This window comes from Sprattus sprattus (assembly GCF_963457725.1).
Source record: "Sprattus sprattus genome assembly, chromosome: 15".
Lineage (NCBI taxonomy): Eukaryota > Metazoa > Chordata > Actinopteri > Clupeiformes > Clupeidae > Sprattus > Sprattus sprattus.
In genome coordinates, this window is record NC_137913.1 from 27,377,615 (window position 1) to 27,405,510 (window position 27,896).

General features: G+C 43.1%; 1 protein-coding gene across 1 annotated transcript in view; it reads left to right on the forward strand.

Annotated features, from left to right (window-relative positions):
- Nucleotides 1–209: 209 nt before the first annotated feature.
- nr6a1a (nuclear receptor subfamily 6, group A, member 1a) overlaps nucleotides 210–27,896 on the forward strand; it is a gene marked incomplete at both ends in the record, with an annotated part of 45,553 nt that continues 17,866 nt past the window's right edge. Inside the window, one exon of the mRNA XM_080852661.1 lies at nucleotides 210–288. Within this exon, the coding sequence (XP_080708787.1) occupies nucleotides 210–288 (79 nt within the window). The remainder of the gene's footprint in view (nucleotides 289–27,896) is intronic.

Here is a 27,896-nt window from a genome sequence, read left to right on the forward strand (position 1 = left end):
AGGGAGCCCCATTTTTCCACTTATCAGTTTTCCAGCATAGTCACCATCTGATCTGGAGGAAGCCCTGTGGTGTTAGCACCGCCATTTGCATTCATTGACCGGTGAGTTGTATCCATGGGAAACCCACCGACAGCAATGAATGTTTATTGCAGCCATTATGGCAGCTTTGTGAAACCCCAAACTGACTCAGCAGCAGTGGGTCTCTCGAGATGGCTGCCTCCACAAGACTTCATGTTCGCCGGCTGCTTCCTGCCTCGCTTGGAGGAGAAGAGACGGCAGCCCCTCGGGGTACAGTCAACGGTCGATGGTTTATATCAAAGGCTCAAACTCACCGACAGCGTTGAATGTTCACCGAAAGCGCCAGATAATTCAACTCAAACTGTTTTATGTGCTTATTAAACAATTGTTTACCAAAAGATGAACAAACGTCAATTTAAGTGCCTAGTGCCTCTGCTCAACTTTCATTCAGCACTGACTTGACTGACTTGAAGGCTCTGTTGGGTCTCGGTTTGTGATTTTGCAATTGTGATTGACAGAACAAGGAAAGAACATTTAAGGAAAATGAAAGTCAGATGGACATGTACTGTATATGTAAACACTCCACCTTGAACAGGATGTCATTGAAGACACTGAGAGCATCTGACAACATTCTGACCACCGATCATCTAAAAAATGCATAGTGAACCCATCGACCCACATCTTACCAAAGCTCTCAGCTCACCAGGGGGTTGGATTGGGGGAGGACACACCGGCAAGACCCCCTGCTCCCCCCCTCTGAGAGCCAATTACCCAGCTGGCCTGATGGCAAAACCGTGTTTGCGCGAAGCTGCGCGGTGAATCATTCAGGGAGTTTGGAGCTCTTGTGCTGCACTGCTCCCGTTACCCCGAGTTGAACCCCAGCCTCGGCTTCCTGTGAGCAGTCCTCTGAGAAGGGTAAAAAAGTGAGGGAGGAGAGAGAGTGAGAGAAAGAGAGAGAGATGAAAGAGAGATGGAGGGGTGGGGGGGGTTAGGGTGTGTATGGTCTGAGATAAGGTATTTGTCGAGAGGGGGTAAGAAAGAGAGATATGGCGTGTAAGAGGGAAGATGAGTTAAGGGAGTGGGGGAGAAAAGAGAAAAAAGGATGGAGAGCAATCATGTATTATTAATGCACACCTTCATTTGTCAGTTCTGCGAAGCAGCAAAACCCTGCACTGTTTTCTCTAGTTGCTTTTGACACAGCTAATGCTCTTCAGTCCTTCTCCAGAATGACAGTAAGAGCTGCTTCGTGTTCTTAAGGCATCCATGATTTAAATATCATACTATGAGCTCTAATTAAAATTAAAGATTGCATTTTGTTTTATGTGAGGCTTTTAAATGAAGTGTGCCACCGCAGAAGGATTACAGGCCAGACGTGAAGCCTCTGTTTCTTTAAGTCAGTTCACCATTACAGAAGAAGAAAACTCAAGTAGATAACCAGACCCTCAAAGAAAGCCTCAACAGGCAGGGTTCCACCAGCATCAGGACGTCTACCACACATCTCTGTCCCTTGAACTAATGGAGAAGACTGAAAGATGCCTAAGTAGGGTGCCCCAGTTCCCCCTGATCCTAGAGTGTGTATGGGAGTCGAGGAGATGCTGGAAATGGTATGGAATGGTACAGAATTCTGCCTGTTAATGGAGAGTGAGCTGCCATGGTTTTGTATGGAATGTGAGTTTGTGTGTGTGACAGAGAGAGAGAGAGAGAGAGAGAGAGAGACAGAGAGAAAATGTGCATGTGTGTGCATTGCGATCCTCAAGTAATATACACAGACGCACACACCGGGTAAACACATATTACAAAAATAATCTTCATCAGCGAACTGACTTCATCTATACCTGCTACTCTCGCATTTTCTCTCTGTGTTTATCAATGTTTGTGTGTGTGTGTGTGTGTGTGTGTGTGTTTATGTGAATATGAGCATACACTGGGACTCAGATAATCCCCTCCAACATCACATTTGGGAAGCTCTGCCTCAGTGCGTTATCAGTCCCCCCACACCTGCACAGCCAGACAGTGAGTGGCAGACACATTGTGTTCAGAGCTTTAGGTGTGGGGCTTAAGGTAGCCAGCCAGTAGCACATATCTTAGTCTTATGGTGCATAGCAAGGCCTTCTCTTTTAGACCTGTGGAGAAGGCTCTTTATCCTAAGAAATGAACTGTGCTTCCATGACAAATTTCGCTGGTGTAGGTTACAGATCCACTGCCAGTGCAGGAGAAATGAATGAGAAGGGTGTGCGCATGAATATGACATGCACTGCATAAATGGACATGTTAGAGCTGAAAGTGACAAAATAGCATTGAAATGAATGAGCCACAAACAGACAGATAGTGTTGCTTTGCAGAACAGGTAATCTCTCATCTGTGTGCTTCACTATGCCCACTTAAGACGAGCTCTGGAACAGGGGAAGAGGTCACACCAAACATAGGCTTTGGAACCTCATTAAGCCTTTTGGCCCTCGCTGGGTCTAAAGCCAGCAGGTTTGTGTGAGTCGGGCTGCTTAAGGAGATGAATATGTATTAGAGTTTTCTAGAAGCAGCCATGTTGCCTGGATTAAGCCGTGACATTCCTCCCCCATCTTCCGCCTCATCCGCGGTGGCTTCTCCTTATTGTTATGGGTCAGGCTGATTGACCTTCAAATCTTTGAGCTGTCAGAGAGAGTAGGAGTGTGTGTGTGTGTGTGTGTGTGTGTGTGTGTGTGTGTGTGTGTGTGTGTGTGTGTGACTGCCCATATATGTGTCACAACAATCGGCACCACTTTCTTGTTTCATTTTTCATTCCTTCAATAGGCTTCTTTTCCCTGTTATCTGTGGTGAAAAATGGTAATGACACAAAAGGACGTTACTGCCATCAGCTCTCGCTTTCGCTGTTCTGTAGCAATGGCCGCATGACAACCAAAGCCTGACAAACAAAACGCTCATGATGCCATGCTGTAAATGTTTTCCTCAAGGTTGTGTGGAAGCAAACAAAAGCTAAATGCAGTACTTGTTTGGGGGGATTAATCCCTCTTTAATCTCCTCTGTAGACGCCACACTGTCATGCTATTTGCTTCAGGCTGCGGATAATCTCCATCTCTCTGCTCTTGCTACACTCTTTACTATAATAGATGGTGTTTTCGGAAGTCTATCTGTGTGATAAAATGTGTGTGAGTGTGTGAATCTGATTCACCATTCTTTAGTATTTAAAATGTATATTCATATTGGAGTGAATACTTAATGTATTTATGCGTGTGTATACAAATGTTTTTGTGAAGTGTGCTTGAATTAACACTTTCTCTGCATACGTGTGTGTGTGTGTGTGTGTGTGTGTGTGTGTGTGTGTGTGTGTCTGTCTGTCTGTCTGTCTCTCTGTGTCTGTGCTACTGCTGTGCATCCCTTCAGGAGGGTACTCGTCTCTAAGCTTCTCTCTCGTTCCCTCCTTCAAGTTAATGTTTATGGCAGTAATGACCTCACAGGCCCATAAACGTCACTCACTGACGTACTTAACGCACACTCTGCACTCAGGGGCACTCTTGAGTCTGTAACTCAACCCCATGCTGTCAAAGACACATAGACGTCCGGCCTGCTTTCAGCTCAGGCTCAGCTTTTGCCGCCTACACGCAGGTCAGACTTTTATTTTGTCTAAGAATGTCAGGGATTTGTAATGGAGATGCAGGTGTGATTGTGCATCTATGTGTGTGCATGTGTGTGTGTGTGTATGTGTGTGTGTGTGTGTGTGTGTGTGTGTGTGTGTGTGTGTGTGTGTGTGTGTGTGTGTATGTGTGCCTGTGTGTGCATGTGTGTGTCAAATGTATGAGAAAAAGAGATCATAGGCGTGCGTGCGTGCGTGTATCATCTGTACACTTATTCTCCCAGTGTCCAAAGGTTAGAGGATGAGCTTTGAGTGAATCACCAGGAGGACTTAAACCTCCCTGGATTAAAGTGAAGTATATGGGATGAGTAAGAGAGCATTAACTAATGTGGAATGAGCTTAACATTCATACATACCTGTCAAGTTTCAAACTGTTAGCAAACTGTATTTCGTAGAAAATTGCCAATGCTCTGTCCCCTCTCTCGCTCTATCTATCTATCCCCCTCTCTGTCTCTGCAATCATTAATCATGGTTTAATCCTAAATTATTACAAACCTTTGCCTTGCAGGTCTTATCTCCAGCTGAGGCTTCCTCTCTGTCTAGTAACTCTTAGAGCTTAGTCACACACACACACACACACACACACACACACACACACACACACACACACACACACACACACACACACACACACATAGGATTCAGGCCCCATATTTCTCATATGAGGACTTGCTAATCAAGAGCAGCCTTAATACAGTCAGACCCAGGTCATCCTCCAGTATGGAGAAAGTCTGGCTTATCTGTCATTTATTCATTAGCCTGGCTGGCTACACATATTAATGACTGGGGATGTCACAATGTGTTACCCAGCAACTGCTGATTTGGGAGTTTTTAAAAGTCCAGAATCAACTGGACATTAATTATATTAGACAGAACCAACAGCGTGCTCCGAATTACTCTGGCTCAGTGGTTTTGTGCCCCATTTACATACAATTGCATATGCAGTTCTGTTTGACAGGCCAAAATGTATTAAATATAGCTGTTGGGACGTTAGAGCCTTACTGCCCTGGGGAAACATTTATGCTTTTGCATTGATAATTAATGCAGACTCCCAACGGGCGCCCACGACTTATGTCTTAATGACACTGGCAGTTGTGCTCTGAACTGTGCAAGAGTTCATTCTCAACTCGTTTTAAATGCACATACACTCTTCATAAGGTTTTATCCTCTGACTTCTGTTTTCCTTAGGTAAACACAGATGTTGGCTGGGGACACCTGTGTTCAAAAGGTCAAAAGATTTCAACACAACAGTCCCAGTAGTTCCCATTTCCATTCTGATTCATCTGTAAGGGCTTCGCCTCCATGATTTTTGTACTGACCCACTCCCTCACCCCCTCCCTCCTGACATCAACCATGGTCTGTATAAGTATCGAGATCAATTTAAACACGTACATGTTTTTTTGTCCTATTCCTTCTGACGAATACCACAAACGCTCAGACTTAGGCTTGTCATCGCCAGTCAACTATAGACATATGCTTCCTCAAATGCAGTGCCTCCAATTTCACTACCTAATTTTAGTAGATATATTTAAAAACAAACCGCAATAAGTCCAACTTCCAGTGGCAGTACTAAGGAGAGTAAAAAGAAACACTATTTAATGGCCTTCATGGGAGAAAAAGAAGTTGTCATCTTGATACGTCCAGAGTGTGGCATCACTGAAATATTTAGTCTGAGCTTTGGAGAGAAAAGGGGGAGGGGAGTGTGTGAAGAAGGAAGTCTTCAGTATGTAGGTGGGCTTTGGAGACGGAGGAAATGAGCATTTGGTGTGGGTTTAGTGGGAGTGGGAAAGGCAGGCTAAATGTGAAACTAGACGCGTGGAGAGGCGCCGGCATTTGTTTAAAATGTGTGGGTGTGGGAGTGTATGCATGGATCAGAGAGAGAGAGAGATAGAAAGGGAGGGGGAGGGGGGTTTGTGAGTGAGTTGTGTGTGTCCACTAGGTCAAGTTCACGCTGCTATTGTGTCTGTTTTATGTGATGAGCTTTTGCCATCGCATCTGTTCTGCGGGAGCAGATGCCATTCTAGAATCGCCTGATCTGTGTAATCTGCACAAAATGCCCTCAGATCTGAACAGAGAGCACACCTCACTTCACCAACTGCCACATTTCCCTACGCCTCCATTTTACTTTCTTTAAACAAAAAAAATACAAGAATGTGTGGACCATTTGCTATGCCTATGGGCTCCAAGGAACGCACAAAGTAGCCTCTGTGCACACCCATTACGGAAGTTAAACAACTTAAACTGGGTTTAATTGTATGAGTCTGGGTGAGTATGATCTTATCAAAACACACCGCCCTGGCTGGATTTAGGCGCAGAAGCAGGAAGGTCAGCCAGAGGTCTTTGGCTATAGTGGGGCACACGCCACCTCAGCCCTCCATGCAAGCAGGCAGGCCAAAGCACTTACATCCCATAGGCATCAGGGAACACAGCCATAGATTTTGAACCCCGAGAAGGATGTCACAACCAATATCTTTGGCTCTGTCTCACATCAAAAGCAAAAATATAAGCACATTTAAGCACATACAGACGTTATATTGAAAGAGTTCTTTGTTTTGTTGACCCTGTTATGCCTGGTGAGGGCAAATCTACACCTTTGGCTCTATTGTAAGTGGTCTGTCTCCAGTGCCACTGTCGCTTCAACTGCTCCACTGTAGCCAGTTCCCATAGAGGGTAGGAAGCCCCCCCCCCTTCTCTCTGTCTTCACAGCATCCTCCTCATACCTGTGGGTCAGGTAAATAGAGGAGAGGTCAGAGAGGTCGCCAGTGCCACTGAAACAACACCATACTGGCCCCTCCATAGACTTCCTGGTTCTCACGGTTTTAGCTTGACCGCCGCTGATGAGAATGCCCAGACGACAAACCGCACCATGCTGCTCTGACACAAGTGGAAAGAGGAACTGCTCACTCCCAGGGCCATCTCACCTCCAGTCTAGTCGTCCCAACACTAGAGTTTCCAGTCATTGTAACACTAGACCACAAACGGACATCCACCAGAGCGGTCAGTCCACAGACTGCATGTTTTTTTTTCCCTTTCTTATTCAATCAGTCCAATTAAGAATGGTATGATTCCATGAACCTTGAATTAGGACAGGAGATAATAATAATAATAATAATGCATTTTATTTGTATAGCACACTTTCACAAACAAAGATGTCTCAAGGTGCTTATAGGATTGGGAGCGAGAGGGGGGTTTAAAAGAGAAAGGGGGGGGGGGGCTCTAAAGGGCAGGCCACACTAAGCGGATTTTCATACTTTTGCGGAAAATAACTTGACAAACTGGCCTCCCGGCCAGATAAATCTGCCATTTGGAGCGTTACTTTCCGTCAAGGTTAGAATCCCCTCTCCAGAGTGGGAAGGTTGCAATCTACCCTGCTATCAGGGCCTGTCTGGCCGCAAATCGGGTTTGAATCCGCGAATCTGATGACGTAATTATCCCACGTGAACGCTGGAAGCTGTCAAGTAGTCACGTACATCTTCCCAATCGCAATAAAAACTAAAAAATGTAAGTCTTCTGTTCTGTTTATGGCTGGCAAACAACGATCTAAGAAGGGCACGTTTTATTCACTGAGTTACCAAAGCAGTCTTCTTTATGGGGACTAATTTACACTGCACTGAATTACACAACTAATATTACCAGATACATATAATAGTGGACATTACACTAGGCAACATGGATCTCATTCATATCTCATCCAGTCGAAATCTTAGCAGGATTGAACACATCTTTATTACAGCGTATCAACATAAGAACAGAACATAGCTAAATCTCCGCTTAGCGTGCTAATCACTACTAATAGCACTAGAAGGTAGCCCAAAATGTGGTATTTAATACACACGATCTATCACAGTAGCAACTTCATGAAAACCCTTACTTTCATTAGGTATGCACATAATGCATCACATACAGGTCGAACAATGATGATTTAAGCATAGGAAATGTATAAGGCACAGTATGGTCAACTACTTGGCGACAAACTGAACTGTCTGCACCAACTTAACTAGTTGTAACTTGTCGTCTTCTTCTACGAGTCTCCTTCTCCATTTCCGGTAGCACCCTTCACAGCGCCACCAACAGGCCTTGCATATGTACTACAGCATATTCACCAGTTTCAATGGGTGTGTGTGGCCGTAGAACAGCGCAGCACAGCTTTGTCTGGCAGCGATTGACTAAACCCGAATACGTTCCCGAAAGTATGAAAATCGGCTCAGTCTGGCCTTACTCTAAGTGCTTGTATGTCACTGGCCTGAGAGAGTAGCATCAAGAGGGGTGGTGGGGGTTGGGGGTGGAGGGGAATAGAGGTTGCGCCCCAGCCGGAGGTGATGTTCCCAAACCGAAACATCGTTTTATGGCAGTGGGTGGATGGCAGGGCCCGGGAGATGGGCTGTAGACAGTGGACATGTGTAAGGGACTCTTCCCCTTTTTTTTTTGTGAGCGTGGCACAGCTTCTCATCAAAGGCACTCATTTCCTGTGCAGTACGACCCTCTTATACACTCACACACACCACACACAGACACAGACCCACACACATCCTGTCCTTTTTCCCATCCCCCCACACAGAGCCGTGGTCCACTGATCTTGCCCCTGCTCCGGTCTTACTCACACACACGCACACACACACACACACCGACACACACACACACACACACACACAGACGCACACACACACACACACACACACACACACACACACACACAGCGGCAGTATCACAAGCTTTGTATTTGCTGGCAGGAGACTTGGGATCCTTATTGTGCAGGGGAGTGCTAGTGACAGAAGGATGAATCACTGTCTGGTGTCTATTCAAATACAGGTAGTGTAGTCAGGCTGAGGAGGGAGGAAGCATCAACGAGACTGAACAACAAAAAAAAACATATGCAATGGGACCCTCACAGCAGAGTATCTCCAAAGAAATCAATAACCAACATCCAACAGTCTGGAACGTTCAGGGATCTCTGGTGTTTTAGTTTGATCACACTGCTTAATGATGCTTCTTGTGTGTCTCAAAGATAAGCAAATGTTTAGAGTGTGTGTGTGTGTGTGTGTGTGTGTGTGTGTGTGTGTGTGTGTGTGTGTGTGTGTGTGTGTGTGTTCGTACCGGCATGTGTTAGGACTGTGCAGCAAGACTCAACATGTTTCGGCATTTCCCAGCTTCTGCCATAAACAGCTAAAAACCGGGGGGAGGAGATTTCAGTCTTTGATGGTTGGAAATGATCACACAGATATTCGGCCACGCACACAAAGCACAGACACAGACATACACCAACATATTAAACACTGGCACATTTGATCTCACACATGGACATGATAAAAGTTTTGACTTTGGTCTTCTGGATAAGCTTTTCTTCAGAATTGGAACTGTTTTACTGAACAACTGGACATCTCACTCTCACAGTTGTGTCTGAAAAGGTGTTCTTTGCTTGGTATTTGTTTCCTGCTGGGTTGCTATCAGTATCTCACCCAAACAGACAGGCTTACAAATTAAAGGCTTTGGACAGAGGCTGGCGTGATAAAAAAGGAACGGAGGGAATTTTTCTCTCGTTTTCTATGATGCCTGTGTCTGTGACAGGGCCAAAACATAAAACCTTCTTTGAGCAAAATGGTGAATTAAAAAAAAAAATCGACTTTTCTTGCTCATCCACATAATAGCACCCAAGTCATGCCACAATGTGTAAATATATTCTCTATGTACATCCAATCCGTAGAAGAAAAACACATGGAGTGGTGAAAGAGAAGACAGAGAGAGAATGAAAGACCGCGTGAAAAGCCCCCCCCCCCCTCCTGAGCCACCCCTAATTCTGCGCCTTTTGAGACGCTAGTCACAAACTGGAGCATGGCCACCTCTAACCTCCGGCGCTCCCCTTTCCCCTCCTCCACTGGCCCGGCCTCAGCAGCTGGCTGACCCTCAGCGCTGTTGGACGGTCATTAGGCTGACCTGACCTGTCTGGATGGGGCCACCACTTTTGTCCACTGTCTGGATCTGTCCGCAACCCCCTGCCCCCCTCCAGTCCCCCCCGCGCGCCACCCCACCCCACCCCACCCCACCCCAATCTTGTTGTCTGTGGCTGAACAACGTGGCTTAGACAGGGACTCCCTTTCACCCCCTCACCTCCCCGCCATACTCACACACACACACACACACACAAAACACACACTGCACACGAGTGAACAAGACAGTTCTCACTAATGCATCGTTTTGTCTTTTTGTCTGCAGAAGTACTCTCGAGAGTCAGCTTAGCTGTGCTCTGAAAAACAACTCTACATCTTCCAACTTCCAACTTTAAAAACTCCACTCCTCTGCTCCACGCTTCAGCACTCATCCCTATGCTCCACTATTCAGCACTCTTCCCTATGCTCTTGCAATTGTCCTAGAAAAAGAAAACCTAGCCTGGCATCAGCACGGGCATCAAAACACCAGCTGTGTAAAGTAGAGTGCTAGTGGAAATCATAATGGTTTCATTCTCACCTTCAGTTGGATAGACTTGTGAGAGAGAGAAAGATAGAGAGAGAGAGAGAGAGAGAGAGAGGGAGCATACTACCCTGCATGTGAGAGCATAACCCCTCATTCAGAGCTTAGATAACAGAAAAGCAAACAAGCGTGTGCCGAAGGAATGCACTCGCTGAACTGCTCTGGAGCAACTGAAAGCTCACAGTGGAGTCTGGTGGACCTTGCCAAGAGCTCCATGACTTTACGTCGACGTGCTTAGTGGTACCAATGCGAATGAACAAAAATGAATGAGTTTGGAAAATGAATGGTACTCACCTGTGAGAGCGCACAAAATGCCTCAGTAAAGTCACTGAAATCTTGTTTGGTTGTTCTTTCTTCAAGTGAATCTAAAAAAGTAATAAACTTCAAAAAATATGTTATAAAGGAAAAATAAAAAAAAAGTAGGCTCCATAACCATGTAGAAATCAGAAGTTCCGACGAGCGTATGCTGACTGCTGAGTTGGACGGGACGTTTTCTTTCTGTCTCTGTCTTTCAATCTTTTTCTTTCTCTCTGTCTCTCTCTTTCCCTCTTTTCTTCCTCTGTCATGCTCTCATACTTAAGTCTCCTGCAGTCGAGGACACACACACACATACACACACACACACACACACATACACACACACACATACAGACACACACACAAAGCACACTGAAGGCACAAAGAGTACTCCACCGCACCACACTCCAAACAGCCCTGTCTGTGTCTTGTAATGAACTATATACGACTCGGCTGATGGACAGGAGCAGATTTTGTCAGGTGACTGGGCTACAGCTCCCCCCATTGGCTGATCCCCTGCAGCCCGGGGCTAGCTGCTTCCCATTGGTCGGGTGGAGTGACTGAAAGTGCCATCTCTCACTATTAAAGACTACTGTTGAGCACAGAGGCAGGGCAGGATAGTGGCTCTGCAGACTGACACACAACCCTTAATCAGCGTGAGAGAATCCTTTAAGTTAAACTTCCATTTTCTCTCTCCAGAGACGTCTTCATTTAAAACTTGATCATTGCATCATACTTTAGAGTGATCATTCCAGACACTTTGTTTTTGACACAAAATAAAGCAACCAATTCAACTCTGTGTGGTTTACATCTATTTGCTATCAGCTGCTGTGCCCAAAGAGAATCAACAAATTGGACTCTTGACATGGCAGAATTATTATATGTTCTTTGACCTCCAGTAGTTTAACTAGCAATAGCTATAATCCATTCATGAAACAACAACTATATAAACCTGATGTTAACTAGCAGCAATGTTGCTGTTTATTGCATCAGCCCTATAAATAATAAAAAAAATCAATAAAATGACAAGAACTTAATTATGAAATCATTGTATACATTTGAAAATATGTTTAGTTGGCATATTGAAATATTCCAAGGAATATTCCAGTGAATATAAGAAAGTGACAATGTTGTGTGAGGTGTGTGTATCTCATGAGATGTTCTGGATAAAAGCTCGAGTGTCTTAGTTCCACGCTCCACTGCGTTTTCTCAGCCATCATGACATGCGATGACGAACAAGAGGATCTGGGAGTGACGCCAAACGCTTTCATTCACATCTGATCCTTGCGCTCCGGATAAAATCCCCACACTCTGCTAAGAGCATCACAGTACATCTCATTTTGAAAGCGGCAAATTTCTTTTGTGTTTTACAAAGCAAAAAAAAAAAGTGTGTTAGAGAGTGTGTGTCCCAGTGTGAACAATGGCAGAGACTGGAAATGGAAAAAGGCATATGAAAATGACTGGGTTGAATATAACCTTAATCATTGATTGAAAATGTTCTCATATTCTGATCATGGAAACAGACCTAGTGTTCAAGTCTGACAGATGACATGCGACATCTTTAAAGAAGAGCTTTTTTTTTAGTTTACATTGAGCATTTGAGTAAGCTTTCAGATGGAAACATAGAGCATTGGGCTAGTTGAGTATTCAATGTCACCAAGATACGGTAGTGAAGTGTTTTGTTATGAATCACCAATCTATACCAGATCATAATCCACAGTTTCCATGGGACTGAAAGCTACTGTTGGTTCTATATTATCCTGAAGATGCTGTTGATGTTTGCCTCACAGGTGACTCATACATTATTTTAAAGAAGACAAAAGACCATTCTACAGTATCTTAATTCAGAGCTGTTAAGTATAGTTCGTTGAGTGTTGAGTGAGCCTTTTGTGTTTGAAGCTACTGCTACAGTAGTGCTGTATTAGATGACCTTCAAATTCAGAGAAACCAGAATTTGCAACATCTGTTTTTCAATGTTACCTAATGCAAACTGTGAATTGTGGGAAGTGTAGTTCAATGAGAGCTGGAACGGAAGGAGTGAGAATAATAAAACAGTGTATAAGGGAACAAAGACATCTGTGGTTGACGAGGTGGAGCTTAGTGTTCAGAGAGCATAAAAAAAATCAACATCTGGGCTGTCTAGGGCAGCGGTCACCACATGTGTGACTGGAGTCCACACACACACAAAACCTCTGTCCAGACCAAAGTTAAGTAACAGTAGTTGGCAATAATGCGGCAGTGTGAACTGGTTTTTGTGAATTCAATAGTATGTTATGTCTGCGTTACAAATAGAGGATAAAATGAGAAGGATTAATAGAATAAGGGAATTAAGCAACAAACAACAGATTTGGCACAGGTCATAACTCTAGGGTATGAACATGCTGAGGAACAGAACAACAGAACATGCTGAGGAGAAATTCCACATTCCAGGTCTTGTTGATGCAACCTCAACAAACAAACTAAAGATTAGAAACCCTCTCCTAAACAAAACTGCTGCCTCTCTGCCAACTAAATGATGTCTGCAGTCTTATTTAGTTTTTTATAAAAGTTTGGATGGCTAGCTGTTGAAACCAGAGGGTGTGTCTGAGAAGTATGGGGTTTTAGAGTGTGGCATTAGAAAGGGGGAAGGGGGAGCGAACAGGATGGGGAGCAGCATTCATAAACACCCCCCCCCCCAGCCCCCTTTTCCAAAATGAACCCCATGAACCTACCGTGGAATGCTACTGATTAAGAGTCTGCCTGTTCAACCAGTTCAAGAGAGGACTTCTGTTTACTGAGGTGTGCACTCCAGGTGGGTCTCCCTCCAGATCTCCATACCTGACAGCTCTCGCATGTTTAGAGATCAAATCATTTCAAAGAGAAACAACTCTAAAGACAAACACGTAGTAGACTGCCCCGTTTCTTGACATCATTGTTTATGTAGGGCGTAATATAGGCAGTCCCCTTCTGGGTCTGGGTGTAGAGGTTTTTGCTGATTTGCACTGGAGGTTTATCAGACTGTCTTTGTGGTCCTCGCAAAGTGTATATTTAGACTTTTTCGGCCATGTGGTTGGACTGAGCCGACCGCTCCCCTCCGCCGAAGAGAGCCGTATAGCCGCCCATCGCCTTACGTTGCCTCCCTCTGCCTGCTGGCTGCTGGTTTATATTTTGGCAGCCCACAGCTTGGGCCCAAACGAGAGCCACATGGCCTCTGCTCTAACCCCTCACCTCATCTCCCCCCATCCACACCCCCACCTCCTCCATGCCCCATTCTTCTCGCAGTCCCATAACACAGAGAGAGAGAGAGAGAGAGAGAGAGAGAGAGAGGATTATAGTGAGGGAAAGCCCTCTCCGCGCTCAAGGCACATTTTTACCCCGTGTTGTTACCAGTCACAACACCGCCACATTCCACCAGTGCTCTGGTCAATTAGGACTGCTCAGCTTCTCCCCTGACAGGGAGTTTCGGTCGCACCCTCACCGCACTCCTTGCTATAACAGGATTTTCCCCGAGTAAAGCCCTGATTGAACCTAGCTAATGAGTTCTTCAGTTTTTTTTCTTTGTTCCTTGGCTGGAACTGGGCAGTCAGCACCTTCAATGAGATATCATTTGGGTTTGATTTGATTGTTTGTTTGGGTCATTTTAAAAGTCCTACGATACATCTGAGTAAAGTAATGTGCATATCTATGGGTTTAATGTGATCTTCTCCCCTTAAGTCATTTGGGTTGATTTAAAAGACTTCTACATGTCCATGGCTGCATTTACATAAGTGGTGTGATGTACGTGGCATATCTTCACTCAAACAGCAGTTCTGTGCAGGTATGAATATCTGATGTAGTGGTTTCAGTTTCATCAGGAAAAACTTCAAAAGCACATCCACAGATCTTGAGGTGAATGACATCATATGAAGAATCATTATTAAAACTGCCTTTCAGAAGAGAGAATGGACTGAGACGTAATGCAAAAGGTCATGCAGAAACACTTTTAATGGGCCATTGTAAAGAAGAATTCCTGTAAAAATGTATTAGAGTTGGCATGGTGAACTGCCACTTGTGTGTTGGCATCTGTTTACAGTTACTGCACAGCCATATGACATCAAATCCATACTGTGCTAAAAGTGTCCTAGATCTTTCTCTCACCCTCTTTCCCACCGCAAGTATGTTCTCCGTCTAAAAGACTTTGTGTTCCCTGACATGTTCCCCACCCCCATTGTACACACACACACACATGCACAGGCACACGCAAAGCTCCATACACATTCAAGGGGAACTGGGGGCCCCCTGACCACATCCTGCAGCTGTCTTCTGGATGATAGACTCTACTCAAACAGCCTTAACCAGGGCTATTACCTTTGCTCAATCAGGAAAAAACCAGTGTGAACCCGACCTGTTTAATAACGTTCAACCAACCAATGTCACATATATAACACAAGCTTAACAAAACAAACTAGAGCCATTCCCTTTACTGTCTTTAACTTAAGTGCTCATGACAAATATCATAGAGGTTTTAAGCAGTTTAATTTTTGTATTACATCCGACAGCCCTGCCATCCTCATCACTAATTCAGTTGTGTCAATTCAGCTTGTAAAATGTCAATTAAGCTTGCAACTAATTTTGTGTCAAGCAATCTATCGGTCGACCTAATGCTATTTACATCACATTAACTATGACTGCATTAATCTATCTGTATTTTATAATGCTATTCAGTAGGTTGCAAAACGTTCCAATTGAATGGGTCATCCCATTCAATCCAATCCAATTTTCTTTTTAATAACCACTACAAAAAAAATTATGAGCGCTGCCATTGGGCCTATTGGGCTTCTAAGTCACATATTTCATATAATTCTACAATGAATCCATTCACTTACCTTTACAAAAATGTATTGTAACATGATCTCAGTAAGTTATACGTTGCAACACCTGAAACTTGAAAGTTCTATTTGCATGAAACAATTTTTTTGTCAGCAGAAGCCATGGAACTGGCACATGTATCATAACAGGCTCATATATACATATTAATAACTGAAACCCAGTACTTTTCTCATATCCTTCCTCCTGAGCCATAAGTCACCATGATATCAGCGTTCAGAATGTGACCAAACTGTTGCTATCCTTCTAAACAGGGCCAGTAGGCTCTGCAATGTACCAATTATGCCAAATTAATCACTAGAGCCCCAGTAACACCAAATAATGTGATAAAGAGACAATTGTGATCGTTCTTTTAACAAAAACGCCTGTCATCCAATGGAGTGTTTATGGTGTTTTGCGGTGTGTCCTCTACCGTTGCCACTAGTCAGACCCCTGTCAGCAGCTTTTTGGCCGATTGGGCATGTTGAATCGGTGATGAAGCCCGTTGGTGCGAAACTTATTCAGTGCAAATGGAACTGAACAGGAAAACGAAACATTTTAAATTAGAGGTTTCATTTATGTCCAGCTCATGACACAAGTTCTGGTACGTATGAGCAAGTTGGACGTTGGATTTAGTCTTTGCTATGTGTTCAAGTGCAGTGGCCCAGACACAGGCGATGTGAGGTGATGCAACAGTCGGACTTCGTCACCGCTAGTTCTTTGATGTTAGTTTGGTGTGTATCTATCTGGCTTTAGTCTCTCAGCAGAATCTTTGTTTTGGAACACAAACATAAACAGGTGGTGCCCTGTTGTTAATACCTTCTGCACAAAGACTTGTGCAAAGCTAACTACCTGTTTTCACTGACTGATTTAAAGCAACATTATGTTATAGCTTCAGTATCATTTTGATGGTACACTGACTTGTGGAATTGCGCCTGTCATTGCCACTTCGCGCCCAGAGTGCCTAGTATTGCACTATGTAACTTTGATTGTTCTCTCATGAGAACCGTATAGTGCTTTACGGAACAATGTCACACACAAACAACCTGGGTCAGACCCTTCAGCTAGCTACAAGAAGAAGCTAGCCCTGTATTCTCAGTAAAGACTGTAGAGGCGACGAAGAGACAGAAGAAGACATTGGAGGAAGCAAGGAAGAGAAAAAGAGAAAGTGACCTAGGAAAATATATAGACTAGACTGGCTTTAACTAATTAATGAGAGTTAAAATAGATAAAAAGATATAAGACAGAAGCCTAGCTGACCTTGCTGCTGGACTAATAACAACTTATTAGCTGGCATGCTATGTCTTGTGTTGTGCTTGCTTGATGTTTGGCTGTGTTACCCATGTTTGTTATAAGCCTAGTTGGCCCATTTCAACAGAGGTTTAGCCGCTAACGAGACATCTTGAGGTGATGTTAGCAAACTTAACTAGAAAATGCATTTCCTGAAGGAAATACCAGTGCATGAAATGCAAAGGTTAAGAAAGGAAGAAGAAAAGAAAGAAGAGTGAAAGAAGGAAAGAAGAAAGGAAAGAAGAGTGGAAGAAGGAAAGACAAAAGGAAAGAAGAGTGAAGAAAGGAGAGAAGAGTGGAAGAAGGAAAGAAGAAAGGAAAGGAGAGTGAAAGAAGGAAAGAAGAAAAGAAAGAAGAGTGAAGAAAGGAAAGAAGAGTGGAAGAAGGAAAGAAGAAAAGAAAGAAGAGTGAAATAATGAAAGAAGAAAGGAAAGAAGAGTGAAGGAAGGAAAGAAGAGTGGAAGAAGGAAAGAAGAGTGGATGAAGGAAAAAAGAAAGGCAAGAAGAGTGGAAGAAGGAAAGAAAAATGGAAGAAGAAAATAAGAAAGGAAAGAAGAGTGGAAGAAGGAAAGAAGAGTGAACAAGAGTGGCTCTGGATGAAGAGATAAAGAGAGAGTGAAAATATTGAAAAAAGGAGATAAAAATGGAGTGAAGAAGAGAGATTGAGTGTGAGAGAAAGTTGACTGAGAGAGAAAGATAGAGAGATGGAGAGAAAACAAAATAGAGAATGGATGGTGTCTTAATGTTCCTAGTTACAGTTAAATTGAGAGGGACAGAGAGAGAAGAGGTTCCTTTGATTTGGCACAGGTGTCAGTAAAGCACAGGTGCAAGCCAGTTTAAAGACCCTATTATGATGTCATAATGGCCCAATGTAAGTCAATGGGAGAAATGTATATTCGTTTTTCTTTAATATCTTAAAAAGTGTAAAGTTTAGAAAAGTGAAAAATACATAGCATAAGTGTCGTTTACAAGACCTACGCAACAAAGTTTAAATTAAGTTTCTACGTTAAGCGGTTCGGGCTGAATTAATCGCAGAAAAAGGTAACAAGAAGAAGAAGAAGAAGAAGAAGAAGAAGCCTAGGAATAACAATACAGGGCATTTCATGCACTGTAATAAAAGCTAGATAACTCACTAGGACATAAAAGTGCACATGTATTGGCTGCTATCTAGCCGGGTTGGCTAGCTTACCACCCAATTTTCACTTTGTGTTAGGGCAATCCAAGTTTTGTTTGGTTAATTTGGTTGACAAAGTGTTTTGTCACGTTTTTGTTAAAAGAACAATCACAATTGTCTTGGGTTGTATTGTCAGTCGACATGGTTCATTGGCTTCCGACGTTGTCTTTGCCAGTTCTGTATCCTTCAGCTTGTCAACAAAAGAGCTAATGAAGGCAGCTCAAAGCTCAAATTTGTAGGCTATTTATGACAGTTTTTAGCCTGGATACCAGCCTGAACTCCGCCCACTAAAATTTTGGGCTGGGAGATTCAGTCTGGAGTCGAGTTAGTTGGGAGGGTTTAAACGGCCCCAAAAAGTGATCTGACCATTCAAATTGTAAGGGCGGGCTTTATACGTTGATGGACAGATATAGATAGAATACCGGTATACATCGAACAAAGATGGCGCCGTCTCGGAAGCTTAGTGGGACATATTTTATATGATTTAAGCTATCTACACGACTTTTATATGTCTACATTGACTCGGTTAGTTGTGTATACGCAAAACGAGTGTTGCCCAGGATTATAGGTCTTAACTGAAGCACTCTAGAGCATTATTGATAGGTTATGCTAACGCGTAGAAAAAAAAAACATTCAAACGAATGGTAGCTTCTAGCCTTGAGTGCTAATTAAGTAACGTCTCAACAGATATGACAGCGCATTCATTTTGAAAGAGGAACAGAGAAACGCGATCAAGGCATTTGTCGATTGAAAAGATGTTTTTGCCGTCCTTCCTACGGGATCAGGTAAAAGTTTAATCTATCAGATGGAAATACTACGTTGCTCTGATTGGTTCTAGGTATCCAATTCAGCGAAGAGGAATTTTCTTTCCTGGTTCGTTGAAACACGCCCCATAATCACAGCCCAATAGTCCGGTCTCAGACTCATATTCTGACTAGAATTATGAGTATGACATCGTCAGGCTAGACAGTTTTAGCACATTGGCTGAAATAAATGCTGATCATCTAAAGCCAGAGACACACCAAACTGACATAAAACAACTAGAGCAGAGAAAGGCTGACTGTTACGTCACCTCATGTCGCCAGTGCCTGGGCCGAGAAGTTGCCCTTTACTTGAACACATTGCAAAGACTTTAGCCAACGGCCAACTAGCATATACTTTCTACACCTGCATGACAGGCAATGACTCTCCATACCATCAGGTGGCGGTAGACTGTATACATCATTCAAAAAGGTAAACTGGAAGACCTATAACTGTGGCTATAGCCTACACACCATGAACAAAGCAGCGTTTTCCTACCATTTACACACCACTCTCGATCACCACCGATGGTTTCCTGTGACAAGACAAGAAATTGATCAGAAGTTTCAAATCGTGCTGGCATTGTCAGTCCCTGGGAGAGGAAATAAAGCGGCGGCGGCAGAAAAAGAGGAGAAACCACTCTAAATGAGGAGAAACCACTCTAAATGAGGAGACCTTTATGGATATCACAGCCACAGGCTCATGGGGCTTTCCTAAACCTTTGTCAAGAGCTGGAGATTGCACTTGAGTTCCACATGTTGAAAGGACTTATCAGTCTAATCATCCAGAGGCAAAACACTAACTACCTATCAGAGTGCCCTCACTTGTTGATGGGCTTTGGTGATTCAACATGCTCGATCCGTTGAAAAGCTGCCAACAGATGTCTGACTGTGCGGAATACACTACAAAAGCTTATGCCACAGACACTTACCAACGGCCTGGTTTGTCACAGGCCTAACCGAGGTAGGATGCACCTGCCTTTATGGTATCCACTCTGTAAATGACAAATGACTCAGGATATCCTGAATGGAAGAACCTAGAATTGATATGTGTCATTTTCCAGAATGGAAACCAATCAACACACGGTGAGCTGCATGGATGAGAATGTAAAAATGTGTATGTTTGATTGAGAGTTGAGAATCGTCAGGGTGTACTGCTTAAAATGTTGGTGATATGGGTTCAAGATGACTGCTCCCAGGGCTACCATGAATGAGGCATGACAGTTGTTTGTGGTCAGTGAATCCTCACACATTGTCAAATATCCTAATGTTTTATCCTTAACATCTGAGGAAGACACTGTCAAGACAATGGAGGAGAATCCAAAATGCTGATATGTATGCAAATGTGTGTGTTTGTGTGAACAAGAAACATCACATGGGATACTTTTTCACCCAATGATGCCAAGTTGAAGGTAAAAGAGTCCATTGAATAGATTTTATATAATTGTGCCAAGGAATGTATGTATGTTGAATGCATGATTTATCTGCCAATACATATATCTTGAATAGTGCACCACAAACTCATTTTGAGTCAGCCAACAAACCTAGGGAGTCTCTTCTACCTTGTATGGGGGTTGCTGAGAAACTAGGTCATTGTGCGTGCCGCCAGTTGTGCCACAATTTTCCCGTCTTACCTCTCTCTAAAGCTGTGAAGTAGGGCTTTTATATAACAGAGGGTTTTGGGGGAGGGGTGGGTATTTGTGTGGGACAGAATTTTCCCAGACTGCATTTGTGAACAGAATGACAAAACACTGTATTTCTTCTCTCCCTGGCACAGAAGCTTCAAACTGGAGGAAATGCGGTGGGATCTTATTATAATCATGAATGCAGAGTAAGGGAGGAGCAGGGAGAGATTAAACACAAGTCCCCTTTGAAGTATAATTTCCATTCTTTGTGTGTGTCATATCCACATCCGGACGTATGGCAATGCAATGAAAGAGGGGGAGGGATGTCTTGCGCAGAGGAAGCCATTAAAAAGTGGTTTTACATAGCTCTTTTGGATGGAATTTCCTCATCCAAATGGTAAAGATTTCTGGACCTGCTGGAAATATCCTCTCTGTACGCGTAGAATAGAGATGTTATGAGATGAACTTGCATGTGCTGACGTTTTCTCTTTGACACGACGATCAATAATAACCAATATTAAATTAATAGTTTGTTCAGCATCAGGCTCAGACTTACCTCAGATTTCCTGATGGGGTGTAAAAGGAGTAATTTTGTCCAAACTTCTTCTCACAGTTCCCCTTTCTGTCCACTTCTGTGCTGGCCCCGTCTGAGCCTTTGGAGTCACAGCAGTAAACCACCTCTGGAGTGTTGAAAAGACTATTTGATGGGGAGCAGATTGTTGAATTGGGTGCCATAGTGCAAACCTTTGATCTCCTGAGTTGGGGTCTTGTGCTCAAACTCTTTGAACTCTGGAAATGTGGGCCTGAAGCTGCTGGTGTTGGGTGTCAGCCGGGGGGATTTCCATTCTGCTGATGTGTGGTGGTCCCTGGCATGGCGTTAGCCGAAGTATAGGGAACGGGACCCCCTTAGTGTCGGACTGTAGAGTGATGGCCCCTAAACCGGCAAAACAGATCCTGTTGCAAGGCGACATGGGATGTGCAGAGGTGCTAGACCAAACAAAATCAGTGCAGATGGCAGGCAGGTGTCTGTCTTGACATGCCCTTTACTGAGCGAGTCATCTTCCCTGTATTCTTTCCCTATCCCACTGACTCAGTCTCTTTTTCTTCTCAGTTTCCCTTCCTTTCATGCTTTCTCTTATGGTCTAGGATCAGTGGAATAACATATTGCACTCGTTACATTACATTTTACTCATTGATGACTCAGATGTGTTTCAAAGTGACACACACACAGAATATTACCAGATGGACTCTTGTCACGGTAGAACCCATTATTTATAGCTACAAACTGTATGTTTGACCTCCGTGATGTCTTTGACAATTACACAAAAAATACAAGTTACAGGGTTACAGTTACAGTTACTTATTGTTAGAAAGTCAAAGAATGGTGTGGATATTGCCTTGCATGCAGGGTATTCTAGGAGTAATTTCATGGTAGCAAGTCAAACTGTGAAGAATAATTATGATGAGGCAAGACAGTAATTCTTCGGTATATAATTGGAAGAACTAGAGCAGTGTTATGACTCCAGGGTGTCCATCTTCCCCCATGAATGTATGGATTTATCCTACTTCCCTACTGATGCATTTTTTATTCTTTTCCCCTGAATTCAGTCCCTCAGTGGTTCATTAAAAACAGATGAAAAGCAGGCCAAACAACAAAATGAAAGCTTTTGCGTCTACTTTTACAATCCTTTGATGTGCTAATTAGATGTTGGAAAAGTGGTTAACACTTGAAGGGTATTCACTCTAGCATCTGAGGCAACATGTTATAGATGATTGCAGAAGCCCCATCGTTGAGTCAGATTATAAGAGTTCCTCTCTCCCTTTTAGCTCTGCCTAAATTATTTAGGCGGTTTGGGGAAGCCCGGCACACAGCACTTGAAGCGGATATTTTTAGCTTGCAAAAGGGGCTCTGTGAAAGAGACTCCCTCATGAGTCTCTCCTCCACACCCCTCTCCACCTTCTCCATTTCCTCCACTGGCTTGCGTGAGAAATGTTTGAGGATGGGACAGTGGGTTACTAGGTGATCTAGATGTGCGTCGGAGCGAATGACTCCCGAGAGAGTTTGAGCACAAAAAAACAAGAAATACCAAAAACTTCCGATGTGATGTGAGAGGATGAAATAGAAGATGCTTTCTTTGTTTTATCCGTTCCTATTTTTAATCCTTCAGCATGTATTTAAAAGTTATGCCTTGAATGTTTTTGAAGTTGGGACACTAGTCCACATATATTTCTTTCTTTCTCTCGCTCTCTCTGTCACACACACACACACACACACAGAAAGAGTCTCGAGCAAATGCGATAAGAAAATGTAAAGTGCTAGCTAGAGACTTTGCTGACATGTTTTCTTTCTATCAGAATTTCTTGATGCAGGTTTGCCCGAGCAGCGCAGGTCTCCCATCGGTAAAGTCTCTGTCTCTCAGATGAATCTTGTCTGGCTGAATGAGAGCGACACAGCAGGAGCTGTTTGCATCCATTTTTAATCCGTGTCTCCTCATCATTTTCTTTCCTCCTCACAGCACCCCCCTGTTGATCCCCCCTCCCATATTTTCATTTTTTTTTTTTTTACATTACATGACAGTGCGTAGCTCACAGATGGAGAGGGGAGGCATCAGCAGTGAACAAAGCCATGGAAGCGGATGTGAAACTGTGCTTCTGTGATGTATTTACATCACTAAACAGGACAGCACTTGGCCCACCCTTATCTCTGATGTAATTTCATTTGACATATTGAGTCTAATTCTTAGCCCACAGAACTAAACAGATGTGCCCCAGTTCCCCCCTTCCCTTCTCCCAGCATTTATGCCTTGTAAGGCTGAGCTATTTCTGGTACGCTGGGTGGACAGTGCGCGAGGTTGTCATAGCCTATGACCACCCAGAGGACTGGATTGTAGCCTTGGGATTAATATATGTAAGGGGGTCAAACAATGCCCAAGGGCTGGACCATGAGGGTTAGGGAGGGAAATCTGGGGGGAAGGATGAGAAGGGGATGGGGGACTGATGACCTTGTTCACATTATGCCCCCTCCCACACACACACACTTTCTCTCTACACCACCCTCTCAACAGTACCATTATTACACCTTAAATGATATGCGTACAAGATTAATGCTGGATTATTTTCACATTCCTAGATTCTAACTTCAGATTGCTAGAGTACTAGGAACTCAGGAGTGATGACACATTCAAACATTTGTTTCGCCTTAAACTGGAGGTTACAGATCAGTTTACAGTCACCAAAGCTGTATCATTAGATACAAATAAAAATGCCTGCCTTATCAAGCGTGAAACCTTATTTGGAACCACGAGTGAGCAATTGACCAGAAAATCATATCAATCTAAAATTTCAGCCATAATGTCACATGTAACTATTTTTGTATAAACACACCCTTCTTCAGTTTCCCTCAATATTTGAGCTTCTACTGCCAAGATTGCTCTTTTAATAAAACACATACTGTAACAGTTTGCTTTGAAGTGGTAAGTGGACACACCCTGCACAGGCTTCTGCCACGTGGGGCCTTCAAGCGCAGGAGAATGCATCCTGAACACGAGTGAACTCTTATACCTGTGCTAAAAGGCATACCTGAGCAATCAGCTGTCAGATTTATGCTATCAAGCCCTACAAGATCAGACATGCCGGTCGAGCATCAGGCCAGACAGCCGAGAAGGTTTGTACTGCACCTTATTTATTTTGTGTTTTCTTTTGTTTTCCTTTCTGCTTTGTTTGACCAAAAAAAGACACCTAGTGTAACGTCTTTTGTGTCTTGAACGTAACTCTCTCATTTTTAGGTTGGCTGAGCAGTGCTGAAGCCTAAGGCATCGCAAAAGGCATTTTTTAAAGCACCCCACATAATGCTTTATGAAGTGGAGTCACCGTGACCGCTGACCGTAAGAGTCCTTTCTCAAAGACGTTCTGTTTGGAGTAAGCTGTCATAACACTCTAAAGTGTGGATTCAACACATTTTTTTTTTCAATAATAACACAAAATGTCGCAAAATCAGAGATACAGCGTTATATTAGATGAACCTGCTGTTATTATCAGCTTACAATAACATTTTTAAAAAAAAATGTGTAGAAAAGCCCACATTTTAAAAGAGGAGTTTCGACTTCAGGGAGAGGATTCAACAAAGGTATCAAAATGTCCAAGATGGACCCAAATCAGGAACTGGACTTGGTTTGTGTCCAAATGCCACATTTACTGGCCAAATGTTTTGTCTTCATGATTCGCTTTTGATAAAAACACAGGGTAATAATTATTTTTAATCTCACATTTTCAGATCTGTTTCATTTGTACTGAAAAAAATGCTTTTATGAACAAATATATTCACCAAAAATAAAAGCTGATTTATTTCCTGGATGCTTTGACTAACTAGGAAGGAAGGACATTTTCCCACCAGATCATGACAGAATGGAAATGAAAGATTCAGTTATTGCTTTTAAAAATTTGAGTTACTTACTTCAATACGATTCAACCATTAAAACAATGTATTAAATGTGTGTGGCATTAAAACCTAAACACTTCATTCCTCAGACTCTACTTGAGAAGTTACTGAAATGTGCCACTTTCCAGACAGGTAAGACTCCATCTAGATACACTCTAGACATGTGATTACCACCATGATCTCGAGATTGCCATGGTTTGTTTTTCATGGGTCACATTCTTTCCAGTCTACGTGCCTGTTTGTCAATGGAATGAGATGTGGGTGGGTCACTATGCCTTTATGTCTCCTCTCTAGAACAGCCTCATTCCTGCATAGGTATGGTGAAACGAAACCTCTCATAAAATAGTTTAGATTCAGGAATCAGAACACAGAGTGGCTCAATGGTCTGTTATGTATGCTGTTAAGTATGACAACAAGCTGGAATTCTTAACAAGTATGTCTTGAAGATATTGAGTATAAGGACATTACACAATTATAACCCATACGGTCAATCTTAAAAGAGTCTATAAAATAAAGACAGGACATGCTGCAATACATCTAGTGAAAAATAAACAATGCATTCAGAAATCTACCAATAAATCACTGATATTTAGTCGTATTTCCAAAGGTGACTTCATACTTCTGTTTAAGTAGATGCTGGTGCACCTGAACTGAACGCCATTGGTTTTAGAATAAGAGTGGGCCAGAGTCCCTTTAGTACTGATATGGTGGGAACTGAACATTCCCTCCACAAACCATCCCCACCATGGAGGCCCTGCCCAGTTCCTGCACCCCTGATTACAGGACGCCCCTGGATGCTAATGACAGGCCAAGGCTCCTACCAGTTCCTGCTGTGGGGGTCACGCAGAGATGCTTTTTTTGGGGGGGATGGCGCATTGTGCTATTAAGTCCCCCGCCCTCCAGGAGTGCGTGCAGCCTGTCATTACTCACTCCAAAATCACAGCGGTGAGCTGGCTCTGACACACCGTTGTCACCTATTCTCTTGAATGAGAATGTAATGGAGAAGAACGGATGGGTCAAAATAATGGGTGTCCAAACATGTCTATTCAGATGTACTGTTGTAACTGTAGTACCATAGAAACAAACAAAAAGAATAAAGACATACATAAATAAAGACAGCTATTCAATCCTGCTCATTTGTATGTATCGATCCTGGTGAAAGATTGCGAACATTGGAATTTAACAGTCAATCGACATACACTCCTTCCTTCAGTACTCCTGAAGCACCATTGTTGATGGTCTAGGAGAGTGAATGGCTCGGTCCAAGTCACTCTGTTTTTCATTGTCCATTTACAGAGTCAGGGCTTATGACTTATAATATAATGCTGTATCTCTAAATAATGTATCTTAACAATGTATATAATGGTGTCTCTCAAAAACCAAATTATACATACAATGCAAATCATATTTGGTACAAACTGATGATTTAATTTATCTGTGACCCAGAAATATTGTCCTACATAGTCAACCAGCGTTTTGATAGGGAAAGTTGGGTTTGAATATAATCCTTTCTGAAAAAAATGTGTAGTCAAAAATTGGGTTCAAACAACAAACTATTCATCCCTCCGTTAAGTCATCACGGGACAAAAATTAAATATAAAATTTCACAAAGTATACCAAAATAGGCATTAAAAAAAAGGAAATACAAAATGACGATATTTTTTTCCAGTAATACATATGCAAAAGCATCCCCCTAATAATCTATTTACAGCAGTACAGTATATATCATAAGCACAGAGCTAATGTTTTATTAACACACATTAGCGTCCATCTGACATATAGATCCCAGTCATGTGAAGGCAATTATTAATGCTGGATGCTGGTCGCCATACCAACATATATACACATCTCACCATACCAACATACATACACATCTCTGTGCTGCAGTTTGGCCTTTACTGAGGCATGTTGAATGAGTAAGGGCCGCATCATGAATAAAATAATGTTGGTATTTAGTGAGGAGCTAACTGGAGCAGGAGAATCGTGCTGTGCGGCGAGGTTCATGGCTGTTATTTCCGCAGGCGAAGAGCGTGAAATGCACTAATGTGATCTGACAGTTCTGGAGCAAGAAGAGAAGCACTGGACGGAAGAGGAGGAGAGGCAGAGAGGGAGAACGAGAAAAGCGAGAGGGGGCAGGGAGGAAAGAGAGACAGGAAGTGAGCATAGGGGAGGAAGAGGAGAAATGGCTCTGGAAAGGCAGTAAGAGAAAGACAGGGAGGGGGGGAGACAGAGAGAAAGAGAGGGAATGGAGTGGGTGGTTAGATTGAGGTCACAAGAGAGGGAGGGTGAGAGCTCAGTCTTTGACCTCCGTGAAGGAATTTCTCATTTGAATGGTCTTAAAAAGTCACTGAATGAGCTCCTAAGAAAACAGAGTGTCAACTACATGTGTGACAGTACACCGTGTTGGCAAATGTGGCATTTAATCTAATTGCATGAACCTTTTTAATAAAACTTTTCAGCTGCACTCTCATGCTCTATGCTTTTCATGCCTACCTGTGACTTGAAGGATGACAATAATTAAAGTGGAAAGGAAGCTTTCAAGAATGACTCCTCATAAATAATGTGAAACTCACCTAGGGTCTTAGCGCTCTGCAAGCAAGGCCAACACAGACACTCTGAAAGGATGGGGGTACTTACACCAAAGAACTTACAGGTGCTGGACAGAGGTTACTGAGGTGAAAGTGAGATCTAACATGCGTAGTAGGTTTGGGACTTCAACAACATGCAGGCTTATTTTGTAACGTTCTAGCTAAAAATATAATAAACTATAAGGTGTTTTAGTAAATGTATACATTTTAGGAGTTTTCAGCATTACAGAAAACTGTCTTTTACCTCAGTTTAACTGTCTAAGCCTAATTCTAGGTGGGGTAGTGAAGTCAGTCCAGGTGCCTGTTTTTTCATGTGAGGTGCTGTGGGGAGGTGCAGGATCGGTCTGCAATTCCTCAATTCAGCTCTCTGACTGACTTATGTGAAAATGGCCTGCGGCTGCTAATGCTGAGTTTTGGGGAGGTTACGGCTACCTTCCCAGAAGCCATGACTCAAAGTTACTTTGATGAGAGTAATTACTCCACTACCTTTGTTTGTCAATAGATTACTGGCACCTGTTTTTGCGTCATCCTGCATTGTTTCGTATACTATTATCACACTGGGCAATCGGGTTTCAACCAGTATTCAGTTGGAATGACACATCCTCCACTGACTCATCCTGGCGTGTGTCCATGTGTTGGTGGCCTCTTCAATAAAGCACCTGCATTCCAATCGGTTATATCAGAAAGCAAAGATGGTCAAACAGCACACATTACAAATGGAAAGAATCACATAGCAATTACAGGAAACG